Raw genomic sequence first — 19,759 nt, 5'->3', positions numbered from 1 at the left:
AAAAAATTAATTAAAATTACTTCATAACATATTATATTCATCATTTGAGTAAAAAAACTGTCATTTTATATGCATTTCAAAGGAGTTTCACAATTCTAAAATTATGGGTGAACTCGAAGGGCTCTTTAAAATACATCTTGCTACTCAATCTATCAAATGGGTAAATATCATATCACTGCTTTGGCAAAAAAAATAATAATAAAATAAAAAAACTAAATAGACATTCAGAGTAGTTTGACCATTTTAAAATCATAGGCAAATTCTAAAAACTCTCTCAAACACATTTATCCATTCAAATTCATCATTTAAGTAAAAAGAAAAATTGTAATGTAGCAAGTTAGGGTTAAAACTATTACATGGATATTTTGGAGGAGTTCGATAGTTTTTAAAGCATGTGTGGACTCTATAATCTCTTTGGATTACATCTGTCCACTCTAATTCACAATTTGAACTAAAAATTTTTGATGCAAAGTTTCAAAATTACTATATGGGCTTTCAACAGAGTCTGATAATCATGAAAGCATGTGTAAACTTAAGGTTCCTTCAAGCAGATCTATATACATTTCAATGTGTTTAGAAAATGAGTGTATAATCTCTTCTATGTAAAAGATCATTGCATTATGATAAATGCCTCCCTATGATTTATCCTCGAGATGTGAGTCTGTTCTGAAGGGATTGCTAAGGTAAAGATTTTATCTTTTCCTACAATTGGATAGGTGTCAAGACTAATGGGAGACTTTGAATTGGAAATGTTCAAATCAGTCCAAATTGATTAGATATTTGATAGTTTAAAGTCTACTGAGTTAACATTTTAGAAATCTAGTCGGTGTTGGTAATGGAAAGTGTTGATAGATGGAGAAATCTAATAGATATTGACCTTGAAAGTTCAAACAGATCAAGTGGACAATGTGATAGTCAAATGTCTGACAAATAATGAAAATTCTTACCAAGACGATGAAAACTAAATGTCAGGCCACAGTCAGTAAACATGTGCCACATGCCACTATGTTTATTAATTTTTCGGATCCTATTGGACAATGTGATGATTAAGATATAAAATATTGTCATATCTTAGGGTTAAAATTCAATATTTTCGAGTATATATTTTCTCCATGTTTTACCATTTGCACTAACAATTAGTAGTCATCCATGATTTATCTTCTTCGTATTGACCTAGGGATGAGTTGACGGGGATACTGGGGGCGAGCGAATAACTTTTGTCACATGTTTATCAATTATTCGATGTTGACCTAGGGACATGTTGGCGGAGTACTAGGACGAGCGAATCACCTTTTATTACATGTTTATCAATTATTTGTGCGCCTGGGTATGCCTTCTCCCTTATCTTGGCTACCTGTACTAATGGCTAGTAGTCATCTGTGATTTATCTCTTTCATGTTGATCTAAGGACGAGTTGGTAGGAGTGTTAAGGGCAAATAAATCACCTTTTGCCACATGTTTATCAATTATTCGATGAGCCGCTGGATGGCGGATTGTTATCATGTTTACCAATTATTCGAGAGGATGGAGACACTGGGAGTGAGTGAATCACCTTTTGTAATCATGTTTATCAATTATTTAATCCCCTAGGATGGACAGTTGATTAGCGGATAACGGTCTTATCACCATGAGGTCTGGGTCAAATCCTGACTAGTAGTTGGGTACTTGCCCTCTCCCATATACTATTCAACTATCCAAGGTTAGTAGTCACATATGATTTACTTTTTCCGAGTTGGTATGAGGACATATTGACAGAGGCACTCGAGACGAGTGAATCACCTTTTGCCATCATGTTTATCAATTGAGTAATGATATTCAGAGGGAAAAATCTCAAGAAAAAGCTCAGGGATAGATACATAAATTCATGATCCTTCATTTTCACTTTTATGGGTTCCATCACTTTATATATCTATCCCTTAATTTTTCCTTAAGATTTTTTTTCTCTACATATTATTTTTCTTATCAATTATTCATGTCCCTCGGTATAAATAGTTAGCTAGAGGATGATGTGTTACCGCCGTGAAATCATATTTATCAATTATTCATTATTCATCTAGTTGAAAAAAATTTATTTATTTATTTTAAAAAAACTATATAAAAGCGTTCCATAAATAACATCAGTAATAGTTTAGATAAATAATAGTTTTATTTTAACCATCTGTAAAGTTTTATTTAGCATTTTAAAACTAAAAAAAAATCTCATCGAGTAGTAATTGAAAAAGTGCCTTTTTTAAAAGTGTAAAAACTGGAAAATACGAACACGGAACATCGGAAAGCAAGGGGGTGCAACTTAAGGAAGCCGTTGAGCCGCGGATCACGCCACGCGATGGCCCAGTTATCCGCCTCGCGTCTCGCCTTCCCCATCCCATCTCCGCAGTCCAGAGCTCACAGTCCCTCCGATCTACGGGGACATGGCGGCGCTTCTCACCGTTCCCTCCTTTTCCTCCTCCGCCCTGTCTGCTCGCACCCCTCTTCGTCACAGTTCGCCGGCCGTCCGAGCTCCTCCACCCTTCTCTTGTCACTATTGCCGAAGTCGTAGTGAGTCCTTTCTCTCGAGCATTCCTCTCTCTTACTCGCCGGTTTTCTCAGATTGGTTTGACTGTTTGGGATCTGAATAGGAGCCTCCGAGCGGAGGAGGCTTACAGTCAAGGCGGCAGAGACCGACGCCAACGAAGGTTCGTAAGGGGTGATTGCATTTCAGTAGGATGTCGTCATTTTGCGCCTGCTTTTGCCTGTTCGTTTTATGCAGTTCTACTGGGACTTGAGAGAAAGAATAGTTTTATTTATGATGTCACTGTGCAGCAGTCAAAGCTGTGGCACCCGAGAAGGCGCCGTCAAGTGGTGGGTCGAGCCTCAATCAGCTTCTTGGCATCAAGGGTGCGGCTCGAGAATCGGTAAAACCTTTCGGAAGGAAAATATTATAATCCTATCTATTACCGCTTCGAGCCTCCTTTTCTTCTGATAGAAAATCGTTTTGTTTATTACTGCTGCAAGTTCCTTTTCTTCCTATTGTTTACATCTTTTGATGATTAGACATTTGGCTGAACAACTGGATGGATTCGTTTAAACACCGGACAAATGTTTGATACATGATTTAGTTCGACAAGGCCTTCCTATTGATCTAGTTTACGAACATGTTTAAACGAATGTTCTTTAAGCATTTTGATGTGCGCCCCAAGTTACTTGATGGTGTGACTCGTGTCTTTTCAAGCTATATTGTTCATTTGTTACTGGTTGGATTGAGTGTGTATTTGCACAAGCTACTATTGATTGTTTCCATTAGCCAGAAAATCCTCATGAACTAGTTATAACCATGTGAAGGTGTACTGGGTCTACATCCCTTCAAATTTCCCGTTAGCTTGTTTCATAACATTTGCTTCAATCAGAAAGCGCACATTGTACAAAGTTCTTCATTCATTTTTTGATTATCTTATTGTTCTCCAGTCCTATTTCCACAGCCATGGCATTGTGAGAATGACAACTTTTGGGGTACGAAACTTTTTTAACAATTTCCAACTTACAAAATAGGAAGTCAATTTTTTTACAACGGTCTCTTTATTACCTCAAGCATCCAACTTGTGTCAGTGCATGAATCTAGCCTATGTTGCCCCCAGGGCATAACCGAGCCGCACATTATGTGGTAGATTTGCAGTAATGGACAAGGGTCGATTATCGGCGAAGCCGGTGGAAAATACCCTCTCATGTAGTGGTCTGTTTGGTTTCCTGATTTACCTCTCTACAAATGGTTGTGGGGCTAGCCGTGTGGGGGTGTTCAAGTCAACGTTTGACCTTTTGCAGAAATGAATCTAGTCTATGTTATCCTTCGTGCAGTAAGCTGGTCATCCTTAATCACATCATAAAATTCTCTCCTAGAGCTGCAGGACTTACAACTCTATATTGGATAAAGATCAGTCAAGTGGTCTCAGTCTGAGATGGGGATTGGAAATGTTTATGCACTTCATGAGATTCAGGCCACTTGGGAACGAATTATTCTTTTATTTGAATTTTATTAATAATAGATAAGAGAACCTGATCATCATTAGCATCTAACGATATATTATGAGAGGAAGTTCTTTATCTTCGGTGTGTTGCTTCTATGGAAGTCAAGTGAGGAACATTTAGAGCTGGTAGTCTAATGGTGTTTCTCGTAAACTTGTGGAAGTTCCTTAACAAGGTGTTTGGTGAAGGAAAATATTGGTAGTGGTACATTCTGAGATGCTTAATCTTCTGTCCAAATTGATTTTTAGTGCACAATCTGGGACAAAGAAAGAAAAGAACTAATACAAGATATGTTGAAAAGAATTGTATTCCATCCTATCTTCAATTCGTTGGTGTGGAATTTTTGGTAGAAAAATGGTTTGTAAAACAGATTTTAATGAAATAGAAGTTAAATAATAGCAACAGCATGGGAATTAAAGGAGATTCATTAAAAAAATTGCTTGGCTCTTGCTAAAATATTAAGGCAAGCTCATGATCAGGACCAAGATCTATGAAAGTAACACCAAAGAAGATATGTAAGTAAAGTGAGAATAAGTCACATCTTCTACATAACCTAGATGGTTTAATTTCTCAGGCTGTGATTTGCTAGTGATAATATATTGTCAAAATCAAACTGTGACTTTGTAATATTTGCTGGGAAGAATCCTCTACCAAGGCCTAAGATGGGAAAAAGATAATTCAATGGATGATAAAACTACTGGAATGAAGTCTTCTGTTTTTTCAACTTGTCTACATCACAGTATTTATTCTTTTGCTTGTTCTCTTTCAAAGATGATGGCTAGGAAGAACTACTTGTATTTTCTAATTAATTTTACTTGTATGTTCATTTTAAGTTACTTTTTGTACTTGTCAAATATTGAACTGATTTCTTTTATAAAAACAGAATAAATGGAAGATACGTCTTCAACTTACAAAACCAGTCACTTGGCCTCCACTAGTGTGGGGAGTGGTTTGTGGAGCTGCTGCTTCTGGTAAACAAACTCTTTCCTTCATTGGTCAATAACTTGGTCTAGTTTATTTCTTATATTCCCTAGTTTTTGTGGCTGAGCAGATTATAGAGATACTGTCCATCTCCATCCTGTAATTTAGTATGCCTTCATAACACAATCCATTTAGATTGAATCTCTAACTTGATTCTCATTTAAGTTAGCTACATAGTATTTGTCCAAAACAATATCATTTATAAAGACTCTCAAATACAAAAATGGTCAAAAGATCCTGTGGAAAGAAACATGTAACAGCCCCTTTATAAACATAAATATGTACTTCAAAAGTATGATTCATCCTTGCAGCTCTCCTAGAATGCATTCATTTCCACACATATTTATTTTGTTTATAGTTTATACCTTCATAATATATAAACATTTATGCATGTTTTCCATCACTTATTTCTTGGCCATTACCCATTTTGTTAAAATGCTATATAAATTTATCTTTTGATCTTGTCACATTTCGAGGTATAAGCCAGTAAATATAAATCCAAAATATCAACCATATGATTTGGTCATGTTGTTTCATCACCTTATCTAATTTTCTAAGGGCGGGACCATGATGTCTCCTTTAAGAGGAACACAAATACAACCCAATAATAAATTCCTTAGGTTTCTTTTCTTCTTTCAAATTGTTCATCTGAATTTCATGTGGTCATCTTATTTTTCTGTAAGAATTATTTTGAAAGGAACCTGCTTCTCACATGTTTGAGGATCTAGCTGAGTAGTTAACTTTGATATCTTTGTTAAATAACACTACTGTCATGTAAAGCATCACTTTGTTGAATGAGTTTTTTTTTTTTTTTTTGCTAATATGGGATCTGGGATGGGTAAGTTTATGCATCCTTATGTTTAACTTTTCTTCTATCATCATTTGAGGTAGTGATTTGCTTACCAGTGAATGTTTAAACTGCCAATTTTCCAGGAAATTTTCATTGGAATATTGAAGATGTTGCTAAAGCTATTGTATGTATGATAATGTCTGGACCTTGTCTAACAGGATATACACAGGTATGCTGATGTACACTGTATTTAGAACCTCGTACAACAAAAAACTTCTGTAAAGGATTATGAACCATTGCATTCATTTGATTCTGCTTGTAGACATTGAATGACTGGTACGACAGAGAAATTGATGCAATTAACGAGCCTTATCGTCCTATTCCTTCAGGAGCAATTTCTGAGGGTGAGGTATAAATCTATTAAACTAAATAATATTCATTTCCATGACTTATGCTTTCAAGATCCATTTGACACTCCATCTATCATTCATCTGCTACTTAGTCATTGGTTGCAACCAACCTGGAACTACATATGTTGAAGTAGGGGGACCACAAAAATCAATAACGTAGTGTAATATATGGAAGGATTAATACTTTTTTTCCCATTTTATTATCAAACCATTCTAGACACCAGCACTACACACCCATTATCTCTTAAAAAAAACAACTTGTAAATGGATAAATCAGTCAGGCTCAATTGGGTTTGACATTTGTCTGATTCTTTCTTGACTTTTCTCAGTTTGATGCACAGTTTGATTGGATTAAGTACTTTGTTGCCGGCTGCTTTGAAACAATTTTGAAAACATTGTCTCCACCCACTAAGAAAAAATTTCTGGCTCCACAACTGGTTGCAACTATTGTCTGGCGTAACACAGAGCAGACGAAGCTTGTTGGATGTTATAGGTAGCAATGGAATTAGCAGATTATCTTCTTTCCTTTAATCATTTTAAGAAACATTCATTGGATAATGTTCGGTTGGTGAAAGGACAAGGAATTGTTGATCGTGCAAACTTGTTAAGAAACAATTGCATCCTTTTTAACTAATCTCTTTCTCAGGTTATAACCCAAATTTGGGTGCTTCTTTTAGCTGGCCTTGGATTAGCAGGCCTGTTAGATGTGTGGGTAGGTCTTCTTGAGTATTTTTACCATGTTAACTTACATGGGGCAGCTTAGTATTTTTCTCCACACTAAATTTTGTAACCATCTAATTTCAGGCAGGGCACAAATCTCCTGACATATTTTTTTTGGCTGTGGGTGGATCTCTTCTCTCTTACATATATTCAGCGCCTCCTCTTAAAGTACAGACATTTCATCTCAACTGTTCTGGTTAAAGTGGAATTTTGGATTGTTAGAACCAAACTATCCTTAAAATCTATTTACTCTCGTTTTGATTTCTGACTCTTGCAGCTCAAGCAGAATGGCTGGATTGGAAATTTTGCTTTAGGAGCAAGTTACATCTGTTTGCCATGGTAGTTGTTGATGCTTGTTATCATAATTGGTTCTGCTCTTGCTTCTTTACCATTTATTTCTGCTCTGAGCTTTCTGTTCAAATGCATGTTGGTAGGTGGGCTGGTCAAGCACTCTTTGGAACTCTTACACCTGATATAATTGTCTTGACCCTCCTTTATAGCATAGCTGGGGTACTAGCGGTTATTCTACAAGCCAGTCTTGTAAACATATTGCGCTATTTAATTTAATCTCATGTTCTTTTGTTTCAGCTTGGAATTGCAATAGTAAATGATTTTAAAAGCATTGAAGGAGACAGGGCTTTGGGACTTCAGGTTGGCTCATAGACCATATTTCCAGAATACTAGAATTGGTATGGCTTAAACTGACGTCCATTATTGCACATCTGTTCTCACAGTCACTTCCAGTTGCTTTTGGCATGGATACTGCTAAATGGATTTGCGTAGGTGCTATAGATATTACCCAGTTCTCAGTCGCAGGTATATAAATACATATACAGCTTTCTCATCTTCTCCTTTTCTTCCCATGTTTCAATAGAAACCTTCAGATATTGTCTTACGAGTACGGAATGCATAAATTAATTATGGAAGCTAATAAAAGGCAACATTTTTGTAAGGCGAATGTTGTCTTGAAAGATTTAGCATAATCTAATTACAACTAAAAGAACAAAAGCATCTTCTCATATGAGCCTATCTCTAACTCCGTTCTCTTCCTCTTGCCATGTAGATGGGGATATTATTTTTGTTATCACCTTTTTTCTAGGTTTTTGTTTCTGTCCAGCTTCTCACCTCACCTTATGATGCATTGTGATTTTTTTTTTGTTCAGGGCCATTGCTAACTAACTCAGATAAAATTCACATTCCATGAAGAATCTTAGCAATATAGATTATGATAAAATGATCAAATTGATATTTAAACTTCCAATGCAGCTGTGTCTTTATAGTCTTCGACAGATTTGTTGGAGATAAAAGCATGCTGTTATTGCCTTCTGACTGCTTGTTTACACTGATTTTAAATTTAGAATTCACTTGTAAGTTGTAACATGTTTTTATCCTTGTTCCAGCATACCTCCTTGGTGCTGATAAGACATTCTATGCACTAGCATTGCTTGGACTGATTCTCCCACAAATATATTTTCAGGTATGAATTATCCACCTCAGTGAGCTATTCCTCTAGCAAAAAAATCTGATGTTGTAATGGAATCCTCTGAAAATGATTACCTGATGCACTGTAACCCAACAAAATATATATTTCTGTGCTCTCTTTGGGGTAAGAAAACTGTTTTGGTATTGGTTAATGATATTTTCAAATTTTTCTTTGCAGTTCCAATACTTCTTGAAAGATCCTGTTAAGTATGATGTGGAGTATCAGGTAATTCCATTTCATTTCATGTATCCTAGTCATCGACGTCAAAATTGAAATAACATGATTTCATTTTTCACAAGCAGACTAGTGCTCAGCCCTTCCTGATCCTAGGTTTGCTAGTAACAGCCTTGGCGACTAGTCACTGATTCACTGAGGCATCTTCTTGCTCAGTGATTTTGCAAGCGTGGTTTGGTTCTCAATATTCACATAAGTGTTCTAAATGGAATAGCGCACCCTCAACAACACTGCTATTCCTTGACTGGTATAAATTGCAAAAGGCTGTTAGATCGAGATCCTTTGGCAGAAATGTTTAGTGACATGGGATGCTTAAAAAGGAGTTACTATGAGAAATCAAAATCTGCTTTATCTATCTACGAATGATGAATTATCTGCTTTCTCTGCAAATAATAAAGCTATGTAAGTATTTTTTTTGTCCCTTTTTTTTTTTATTTTAAATCTTTGTTTTCATCAACCATTGTGAGATATTCTGAATTCTCCTTTTTACTGGAATCCAAATGATTGTGGTGGAAAAGACTAAGCTAGCACCTCATTGGTGCTGTAAAGGGAAGAGATTTTTATAGCTCGTTTGTCAAAATTCTGTTCTACCAAGATGCCAAGAGTTTCCTTATTTGGGTTTTTACCTTCCTCATTGTTAGTCATTCATACCTTCCTATAGTTTGAGCCATGGTCATCAGCAACTCCTATGAAGTTTACAAGTTTTGAATCATGAATTGAATATATGACAAAGCCCTCTTTCACTTCTCACTAGTGTGTTAAATTAAGATATAATTAATTCTAATTAGAAATTGTTTTTTCTCAAATTAATATTATAAGTGAGGTAAAAAATAATTTGGAATAAGTTATAATTTTATAATGGTTATAGAATTATTACTAAAAGATTTGAATCTTTCTAGTAAGTTTTTAGAATTAATTTAGATAAAATTATTAAATTGGTTTTTAATTAAATTATTTCCTAAAATATTGAATCTAATTAATACCAAGTGACACTAGGTGGATTAGGAAGTCTTGTAGGTTAGCCTTTAGCAGATGGAAGTTTTGGTAAGTATTAACACTAAGGAAGTCTTACAGACTAGGTCTCTTAATAAGGGAAAGTGCTAAGTAGATAAGGTTGATGGATACTAGATAGATAAGTTTTATAATTTTAAGGGTGTGTTTGGTTCAATTATCATATATAACTTTAGTTATATGATTATCAAGTAATCACATAACCAAGGTTACGTGGAATAAAACATAATCAACTTAAGTAATGCAGTAAAAATTTTTGTTTGAAGGTTTTAATGAATAATCTAATTTAATATTTTATTATATTATTCTTAGTTACAAAATCAACCATATAAATATCTTTTAAACTCTAAGTTTTTTTTAAATTTTTTTCATGTTTTTATTTATTTTTATGTGTTTTTTATTTATTTTCAGGTTTTTTATTTTTTAAAATTTTTTTAAAGTTTTTTTATTTTTTTACTTTTTTAAAATTTTAAAAGTTTTTTTAATTTTTAATTTTGTATGTTTTTTTAATTTTATATATATATATTTAAAATTTTTTTATTATTTTTTATGTTTTTTACATTTTTAATTTTTTTTTATTTTTTATTTAAAATTTTATTTTTTATTTTTTATATTCTATTCTTTATATTTTTCTTTTTTATCACAATTTTTTTTATTCAAGGCCATTTTTTCTTTCTTTTTTATGTTTTTGGATAAGAAAAATCTCAGTTTTTCGAGGTTTTTCGATTTCGAGTTGCATACCCTTTTTGTTGACGTGTTGATCATGGAACATTATTAGAAAATTATCAATTATCTAAATTAAACAGGATTTTCGTTGATAATTTTGGATGAATAACTAAGATTATCAAAGATAATCTTCAATCAAAGGCACACTAAAGGTAATAACTATTGGCAAGATAAATAAGTTTTAAAGTATGACCTCTTGAGAGAGGAAAAAAAAACGTCTAGGTGAGATTAGCCTTTATTTTGAATTTGGAGTAGATTTGACTTAGGAGTCGGGGAAAGACTCAACCTTATAGTTGATTGAATTGATTTATCTGATTAATGATTGAGCCAACTAGGCAATTGACTTAAGTTGGTTTGTTAGTGAACACAATATTTTCATTTGCAAGTGAATTGGCCAGACAATCAATTTAGGCACGATGAATTGATTGAAAATTGAATTCGGTTGATTGATGATTAAGTTGATTAGGTAGTTGACTCAAAATAGTTCGCGGGGATAAAATATTTTTTTTTATAGGAAAATTGATTAAGGCAAGATCTTGACTCATGAATAAGAATAATTGAGTGATGGAATAATAGAAATGTAAGAAGAAGACTATTTATCTGATAGAGAATGACAGAAGCTGTCAAATGGTTTGCAAACTATAGTAGTTCAATCGACTCAAATAGCCGTTGGAGAATTAGATAGTTGACTAAATACAAGTGTAGTCTATTCAAGCCAAAACAGTCACGAGAGCAATTGACCGGGATAAGTTGGTAGTCGATCTATTGAGCGAAAAATAATAAGTAGCTATTCTGAGCTTTATAAGCAAGAAAACAAGAAGAGATTTTTGCAACCTTCTTGAGCAATTAAATTCAAAAGAAGGTTGTAAGAAACTTCCTCACCTTCTAAAGACATCCAAAACGAAGAAAAGATAAAAGAGATTCTACCCATGGACTAGAAATAAACAATTTTAAATCACACAAAGGCGTGTTTTATTGCTTGTATTTTGTATTTAGCATTTATTTTATATTTCCATCACATATCTATAGTCATGCTAAATCAATCAAAAGCTTTCGACTATAAATTCCCCCTTCTAGCTTCACTAATCGGTCTAGTAGACGGCCTAACTGAGCCTACAATTATACTGATAGACTTGTAGCATTGACAAAGGGTCAAGTTCCGATAAAGTCATGAAAATATCCTCCTATATGAGGGTACGTTCGGTACTTAATTTACTTCCTTTCAATAGTGTAGAGCAATCACGAGGGCTATTAAGGTGACGGAATTCACCTTTTAGAGATCCAATAGGAGTTACAATTGTTTGTTGACTAGAGGGTAGAATTATAAATGAACCAAACATTCGTGAACAAGCTTGATGTTTGGATTGATAAAAACTTTTTTATGTTCGTACAATATACACAAGATTAATTAAATAAACAACCTTGAACAACTCGTTAAATTAAACAAACAAACTTGAACATATATGTGTTGAGCTCGTTAATGTTCGTGAACAACGTTCGTGAATAATATTCATGAATCATATTCATTAATAAAACTCTAATCAATATGCTAAATAAACAAATAAAATAAAATGAACAAATAAGTTTAAATTATCAAGTTCAATCACCTATCAAAAATCAAACAAGGTTGAATTGAAAGCTCAATTACATCTAAATGAACTAAGCTCAAGTCAAATTTGAATTGAGAGTTTGATAATATCTAAACGAACTAAACTCAAGCTAAACTTTAAACAAATTCAAATTCATAAAAAATAAATTAAACCAAACTTGGATAACCATTTTAAAGATTTGGTTCATTTTAAATTCGATTCAACTTGACTTGATTAACTTATCAAATAAATTTAAACACCTTAAAACTCTATATCTTATCAAATAAATTTAAACACCTTCAAACTCAACTCAGCCCACTCAACTCTATACCTAAACTCAACTCAACCTACCAAAGGGAAAACGGCATAGTCACCTATGCTAGGGAATAATAAGTAGTTACCTTTCTTCTCTATTTGCTCGCTCAACTTTAGTTTCTAAAAGCCATGTGAGTCTTGTCAAAATTTCAAACTTAACAGGGTAGTGACCCAATTGGCTGATTACATATTTAATGATTAATTAATAGAAATTGCCTTAATAGACTTGTCATAAGTTTTGAAACTTTATAGTAATTTATTAATTTTAAACCCTCATAAATTTATTATAATATTAAAAAAAATATGATGTTTTTAATAATTAATTCAACACTTAGACCATTGATTTTCAGGCGGGAGATTTTGAGCCCTCAGTTGTCGGCCCACAGCATTCGGCCCGTTACACCCCCACTCAAAATTTCCAACCAACCTCGAGAGCTCTGCAAATAATCAAAGAAAGGTCAAAAAACAATACCCACCGATCATATTGCTGCTTTCCAGTGGGCCCTAAAGTTCTGTTGCAATAGCTAGTAAGTTGCCCACGTGGGTGAATGTTGGGTAACGTTTATTCTGGAAAGGCCAAAAAGAGCAAAGAAATTAATTTACTTCCGAGTGCTCACACTTCAGACTTCGCTCGCTCTCTCGCCCCCTCCCGTGCTCTTCGATATCGGAGCAGTCGCAATGCCGGCGAACCACCGCATGCAACTGCTGCTGTCGCTTCTACTACTGGCCATCTCGCCACCCTCATGGTGGCAGAGAAGGAGCACCTGGTGGGGCGCCTTGGCTGTGGGCGTGAACTGGGGAACCTCCTCGTCCCATACCCTGCCCCCGTCAGTAGTAGTGACGGAGCTCCTCAAGGCAAACGGCGTCGCCCGAGTGAAGCTCTTCGACGCCGACCCCTCCGCGCTGGCCAGCCTCGTTGGCTCCGGAATAGGCGTCTCCATCGGCGTGCCAAACGAGATGCTCCGCGCACTCAGCTCCTCCAAGTCCGCCGCCGCAAGTTGGGTCCACGATAACGTTATGCGCTACTTGCCAACCGCTGGAGGCGCAGTTCGAATCGAGTAAGACTCTTACTCATTAATCATTATCTTTGCCTTTGTCGTCCGATTTCCTTTTCTCTTTAGGCTGATTGATTGGTAAATGTAGGGTTTCGGTCTGCTGTCCATCTTAGTCTAGATTGATTTTATTCGATTTACCATTCTGAATCATGGTTCGTTTATTGTTGAAGCTAGTCGTGGTAGTATTATATCGTTTTTGATGGTTACTGACTAGTAATTATCCTCTGTTCAAATTGATTTAATTATGTTTGTTTGTTAAATTCTGATTTACATTCAACTTGTAGCTTTTCTTTCTGAGGGAGGAACATATATGGACCGAGTCTGACCACGCAGATGGAATTCTTATTTGTGTTAGCTTGGGCATTATCCATTTTTTTAGGATATCAAGACAGCATTGCTCTTCATTTGAACTCTATATTCTACTTTTCCGATATTTGATTTTGAACTTTGATGATTGCTACTCGTTGGGTTTCTCCTGTACAACTCAAGACTGAAGGATTTTCTACTGGAATTTGGTGTAACCATATGTTGATCATGAGCGCTACACTTGTTTGTTTAAATATGGACATTGAAGTTCTTTAAATTTTATCCATTTTAATTCAGCCCATGTTCAGTTCAGGTCTTTTAGTCAGTCCCCGTACTGAAGAATTTTTAGATCATTGCCCCTGTTGGCTCTTGTATCACTGTAATGGTCTAGACTCTAAAGGGGAATGCGCCTGAGTAGGACAAGTAGTGTGCTACCGTTAAAACAATGCTGAAATATTGCTATAGTCCAACTCATTTATAAAACTTTTGTTCCTTATTTATTATGTGATTGACAGTTTTAGTTGGACAATGTAATGTGCAGTGGTAAAGCATGAAGATGGACCATGCTTTAACCTAAATGCTCTAATGCTTGCTTGAATAGAGATTAATTACAGAAAAGGTGTGTCAGTTATACCATAGATTCACAATCAAGGCCACTTAAGGTGTGCAGTGCTCAATGTAGGCAAAACCACTTCTTAGTTTCATTAACCTTACTAACCAGGGGATTATATAACATAGTCTGTCTTAGAGATGCATTCAGGCATGTGTTTGAGATTTTAACTACAAAGAAACATTTTTCACTTGTTGACTTGGCCTATTTGAGGTTATGCACAAATGATCAATTTGCTTACATAATATATGGTCAATTAATCCTGTAATCTCATTTGAGGTTTTATCATCATCATCAAATTGTATAGGTCCCAACTATATCAATCTTATATGATATGTACATACCTATTATCAATATATCTTTGCATGTTTGCAGAAGTATCTATGATCAAATTACTTAAGTGCCATTCAATTATTTGTATAAGAAGATAAATCAATCTAGAGAAATACAGGCAACTCATGAGAGGTTTAGTTAGGCAGTTCTAGTTGTTGAGCTTAGAGGTTAATAGTTACCATGATGTTTGATATGCAATGATCATATCCCTGTAAATTGGTCAATTAATGTATATTCCAATCCATGCTTTCAAACTTTGTTCTATTTTGGTCGGCACGAGCTAAATCTATCATTCCATCAATGGATTGAAAAGGAAATCATGATGGTCTAGGTGGCGATTACATGTTTAGCTCGTGCTGTTTTATATCAATCATGTTTGGCCTATGTCATGCTATGCCTTTGTTTTTTTCATATTGGGCAAGTGGAACTTCCTTCCACAATGCTTGAAGGGGAGAGTGAGGTACCAAACATTCTTCCTCTTCTTCTTTGTTGTTTTCCTCTTCCTCTCACTCATTCTCGTGCATAGTAGTCTCTTAGTTAATAATTAATCTCACATTGGGAAAGAAGACAAGTCACATGGAGGAAGAAAACATGAGGAGGAAAGCAAGGGGAACAGGAGGAATCATTCAACAGTAACTAACATATGCTATTTTTATATATCTTAGTTTGGGTCTAGCTGAACTAGTTCAAAGTAAACTAAGTTCAATGTCAAATCAATCTTATCCAGTACAAATTAACTTGGTTCAACTTGATTTTTTTTTAGTTTTGGTCTAAATTGAATGTAGATCAAGTCTATTTATCTCATATTCATTGTTTCACCTATTATTGATCCATTGACACCTTAAGTGAGGTCTCTTAGGTCTATATATAACCCTAAACTCTTGTTAGACCTAAAACTAGGTCAACATGGTAACATGGTTCCATCTGCACTAAATGTCGACACAATTTGAAATGGAGATGGCTTCCTATGGAGATGAGTCCCACAATTGAAATTTTTAACCTTGTGTTAAAAAACTATTTCAATTAACCATTTCTAAACTATATTCCTAATTGAATTTCGTTTTCAACTTAATTCTAACATGTTTTCAATCCTTTTAACTTTATCTTGGATTTGATTATGAATTCATTCATCATCATGGTCATCAAGTGATGTGTGCCCCAACTGTTTTGGGCAAACTTTATGAATATTATCACTTTATTGAGCTCTGGATTATAAAACTTGTATTCTCTATTTGTATGGGTTTTCCTACAATCGATTATATATATATATTTCTTAACTATCATATGTACTAATTTTAGTTCTTTCCTTGAAAGTGTTCTTATATTCCAAGATTTTAAATCTAATCCTATAATCATGCCTACTTTTTTACCTGCATTGACCTACAGCTATGCAAGAACCCTTGCTCATTTGACATCACATTTAGGCACTGATGTGATGGGTTGCTTTCAGGTGATCTCTTATCTTATCCTTTTATCAAGATATTGCATCACATGCTTATGATGACCTCACATACAAAAATTTTGGTCAAAATTCATGTTAGGTTTAGACAGTTCTTAATGTTGACTGCACCAACCTAATGCAACTCTTTACCTTTTCTCATTCTAACTTGGGATCGACATTAGGGGCTTTCAATTTGCTCAAAATTTTAGCACAAAACCTGATACTTCTGATTCATTTCGATTGATTTGTCATTCTTGAATTCTTTCAATTTGATTTAGTGTCTCCTTGTATGCTCATTTTCCAATCATTTCCGAGCTCGATACTTCTTGCTTAACTAGAGTGAAGACACTCTGATATGATTGCTGGAGCACACCTCAAAATCAAATGCAAATAACATGGTTTATTATTATTTTAATTCTGAGATATAATAGTGCATCAAGGTCATGAAATAGGTCAACAAAGTTCATTAATGAGCCCTAATTTTTTTTAGTAACCACCCATTCTCTCTTTAAAAGAAGGATCCTTTTTGAATGGATGAGACAGAATTGTTCGTTAGAACTTATAAGGAGATGCTTTTGGTTAAAGAGGCTTTCATCAAGAATTGAGTTCGAGCAAGATGAATATGAGATTTATTATAATAGTACTATAGATCTGAGTAGGAACATGTATCAATCCAAAATAACATATATTGATGTAAGGTATCGCTAGATACGACAAGTGATTGAAGAGTCACACGCTAATGAGAAAACTAATGATACATTGATGATCTCCATTACATCAGAGAGGCATGAGAAGCTTGCTAGCAAGGCAACATCGTGATAGGACACCAACAATCTAAAGGCCCCTGCCTTTTATAAGTTTCACGGGGAGATTCATTCAGGCAACTTGCTCAGATGTTTAATACTGGACACGGGTGTTGGGTAGCCCTTGACTTGACCATGTGGGCTCAAGTCTCATGCTCAATTACGCACAACATCCAAAGCATCATGATATGCAGTTTCCTTCTGGATCAACTCATTCTGCATGGAGCAACCAGAAGCCTAATATGTAAAAATAAATTAGGTTAGCAATAATTTTTCTCCAGAGAGCAACCAACTTACAATCTGGGGAAGAAATCTCTTTGAAGGTTTTTGCACAACAATCTTTGGTATGTCAGTATTTGACAATATTGATGAATTCATGCAATGTTCTTGAAGGCGCTAGGAATTTTTACAGACAAAAGCAAGAGGGGTTTTATGATTATTTTATAGGAGATTTTGTTTGATTTCAGCGATTAGGAACAACTATGGGTCTTTAGATTGAGTTATTTTTTTTTGGTTGCAATTTATTAGTCTATTTTGGATTTTATTTCTACATCATGGAAACAAAACATGTATTCTCTACTTTCTACTAATAGATTTATTTTTACTTATAGCTCTTTTCCCTGATCCATCAAGTATGTGTGTGTGTGTGTGTATATCACACAAATTCATTTGTGTGCTGGTCTATTTTAATCTTGGGATATTATTGCCATCAACTATGAGAGTATCACACACACTATCAGATGCTACATGAGATATTCCGCTATCCCCCTATACAGTCAGATTTTGAAACAAATGGAGATAATTAGGAGCCTATTTTACCATGTGCATTTCTCTTGTATCCAATCGTGTTTTACTGCACTGAAAATTGAAAGCATCCTCTCTTCCTGTCATAACTAGATGATAGCAAGAAGTTCTCTTTATGTGTGATCACTGCTTCAGCAAATATTTGGTTTACCGGATCAAATCATTGGTTTTCTGCTCAACAAATATTTTACCGAAGATTTCATTGAGTGATGAGTTTTTTGCTCCATTTTAAGTTAGTTTGTTTTGTTCTATTGTCAGTGATTTTTTTGGATGCCACAAATGACATCTGCTTGTCAATTTTTAGCATTAACATTTTCTTCTGATGTTTTCACCTAATTGTTAAAGATAACAGAGCCTACATCTAAAAACTAACTAAATATTTTTTTAACAGATTTGTTGCTATTGGTGATGAGCCATTTCTCCTCAGTTATGGGCAAGAATTCCAGCCGTTTGTAGTTGGTGCTGCAACTAATGTTCAGCGGTCATTGGCTGCCATGGATTTAGCAAACAAGATAAAAGTCATTGTTCCATGCAGTTCTGATATCTACCAGTCTGAATCTAACCTGCCGTCAAAGAATCACTTCAGGCCTGATCTCAACAAGACTATGATTGAGCTCCTCTCTTTCCTCCACGAGTATGGTTCACCCTTTGTGATTAACATGAATCCTTTCGCAAGCCTTCAACAGAATAAGAACCTTTCTCTTGGTCATTTTCTCTTTCAAACAAATTCGCACCCGTTAACTGATGGAGCTAACAAGTACAAAAACTACTTTGATATGAGCATAGACAGTTTGGTTTCGGCTTTATCAAAAGTTGGTTATGGTGAAATGGATATAATTGTGGGGAAGATAGGATGGCCCACAGATGGGGCAATGAATGCCACACCTGCAATTGCCCAGAGGTTCATGCAAGGGCTTATGACCCACTTGCAGAGCAAAGCTGGTACTCCGCTCAGACCAAAAAGACCACCAAGGGAAACTTATGCCTTTAGTCTACTAGATGAAGATCGAAGGAGCATCAAATCTGGAAATTATGAAAGACATTGGGGCATCTTCACATTTGATGGCCAGGCAAAATATACAGTGGACCTCGGTCAAGGCTCGAAAGCACTTGTAAATGCTCATGATGTTGAATATCTTGCTCAGAAGTGGTGTATAGTGAATAACAACAAGGACACGTCAAATATTTCTGGCAGTGTGTCACAAGCTTGTTCTAATGCTGATTGCTCTGCTTTGTCTGCTGGAGGCTCGTGCTCTGGAATTGGTTGGCCTGGGAATGCCTCATATGCTTTCAACAGCTTCTTTCAGCTTCATGACCAGAGTGCAGATAGTTGTGATTTTGGTGGTTTGGGGTTAATAACTACTGTGGACCCGTCGATAGATGATTGCCTATATACTGTTGCAGTCCGCACTTCTCATTCTATTTCTACGTCTATTCACAGAGGAGTTGAATGGTCGATTTGGATTCATGGACGAACCCTTGTTTCCTTTTTCTTATTAGTTTGGCTTTGATGTGCTCAGGAGCTAACTTCCACGGGATCACACTTTCAATCCTTTCAACCTAGACCATTCAAATTTGTTTTATGACAAGCTGATGACACCTAGATTTCTGGTTCGATTGGTGTCGCTTGCTTGTCCTGCAAAATTTGAAGTTAACTAGGTGTCTCGAGCAGCAGTTTTATTACAAAGGTAGCTTGCCAATCAGGTTATTTGGCAGTAAGAAACTTTGGATCATACAAGTCAATTTTCTCCTGCTAATATGCCCTTCGCATGGTGGTGGCATCTTGAACTCAGTCAAAAATGCCTATTCTATCATCATTTTATTTATCAAAACGTTTTGTGATTTTAACTTTTAGTTTGTCGATAAAGTTTTATATGCATCTTTCCCTTCCAGTATTTGAAAGTGTTCTCCACTTTCTTCAATTTGGTTTGGGGTTGTTCCCATCAAAGCTAGATTATGTTATTTAATATGATGCTCCACTTATTCTCAGCTGTGATTCCTTGGAAATTTCCAGTTGTGGCTCCAAAAAGATGTCAATTTACTCAATCTGCTTATTATCTCTTTTGGTTCTCGACTCACATTTGATAATATATATTTTCTAAAGAGTTAAATGGAACATATAGATGAAAAGTAGTTATAAGGAGACTAT

General features: G+C 35.1%; 2 protein-coding genes across 3 annotated transcripts; both read left to right on the top strand.

The window, feature by feature from the left end:
* Positions 1-2,296: 2,296 nt before the first annotated feature.
* LOC122045407 (chlorophyll synthase, chloroplastic-like) lies at positions 2,297-9,037 on the top strand. Of its 2 annotated transcripts, none has more exons than XM_042605625.1 (15): positions 2,297-2,538; positions 2,619-2,675; positions 2,806-2,894; positions 4,883-4,970; positions 5,914-5,999; positions 6,093-6,179; positions 6,827-6,892; positions 6,985-7,068; positions 7,178-7,239; positions 7,335-7,410; positions 7,489-7,551; positions 7,635-7,716; positions 8,301-8,377; positions 8,561-8,608; positions 8,686-9,037. In XM_042605625.1, exons 1-15 carry the CDS (start codon positions 2,412-2,414, stop codon positions 8,746-8,748), a joined length of 1,155 nt encoding a protein of 384 aa, XP_042461559.1. In that variant the 5' UTR covers positions 2,297-2,411; the 3' UTR covers positions 8,749-9,037. The 2 variants fall into 2 exon arrangements, with proteins under 2 accessions (XP_042461559.1, XP_042461558.1); XM_042605624.1 differs by having other exon boundaries at positions 2,803-2,894.
* Positions 9,038-12,630: 3,593 nt separating this feature from the next.
* On the top strand, positions 12,631-19,634 carry LOC122045406 (glucan endo-1,3-beta-glucosidase 9-like). Its single transcript, XM_042605623.1, has 2 exons — positions 12,631-13,316; positions 18,002-19,634. The coding sequence occupies exons 1-2, from the start codon at positions 12,937-12,939 to the stop codon at positions 19,119-19,121; spliced, it is 1,500 nt and encodes a 499-aa protein (XP_042461557.1). The 5' UTR covers positions 12,631-12,936; the 3' UTR covers positions 19,122-19,634.
* Positions 19,635-19,759: the final 125 nt, after the last annotated feature.

Source organism: Zingiber officinale, chromosome 2B (genome assembly GCF_018446385.1).
Source record: "Zingiber officinale cultivar Zhangliang chromosome 2B, Zo_v1.1, whole genome shotgun sequence".
Lineage (NCBI taxonomy): Eukaryota > Viridiplantae > Streptophyta > Magnoliopsida > Zingiberales > Zingiberaceae > Zingiber > Zingiber officinale.
Note: the sequence above shows the minus strand (reverse complement) of the source record. Positions and strands in the feature narration are given on the sequence as shown.

What these genes read in the sequence shown, in the direction of transcription:
- LOC122045407 (XM_042605624.1), top strand. Translation starts at nt 2,412, where the DNA reads ATGGCGGCGCTTCTCACCGTTCCCTCCTTTTCCTCCTCCGCCCTGTCT. An exon ending in CAGGCCTGTTAGATGTGTGG is followed by an intron (nt 6,893 to 6,984) that starts GTAGGTCTTCTT and finishes ATCTAATTTCAG; the next exon opens with GCAGGGCACAAATCTCCTGA. An exon ending in TCCCACAAATATATTTTCAG is followed by an intron (nt 8,378 to 8,560) that starts GTATGAATTATC and finishes TTTTCTTTGCAG; the next exon opens with TTCCAATACTTCTTGAAAGA.
- LOC122045406 (XM_042605623.1), top strand. Translation starts at nt 12,937, where the DNA reads ATGCCGGCGAACCACCGCATGCAACTGCTGCTGTCGCTTCTACTACTG. An exon ending in GGAGGCGCAGTTCGAATCGA is followed by an intron (nt 13,317 to 18,001) that starts GTAAGACTCTTA and finishes TTTTTTTAACAG; the next exon opens with ATTTGTTGCTATTGGTGATG.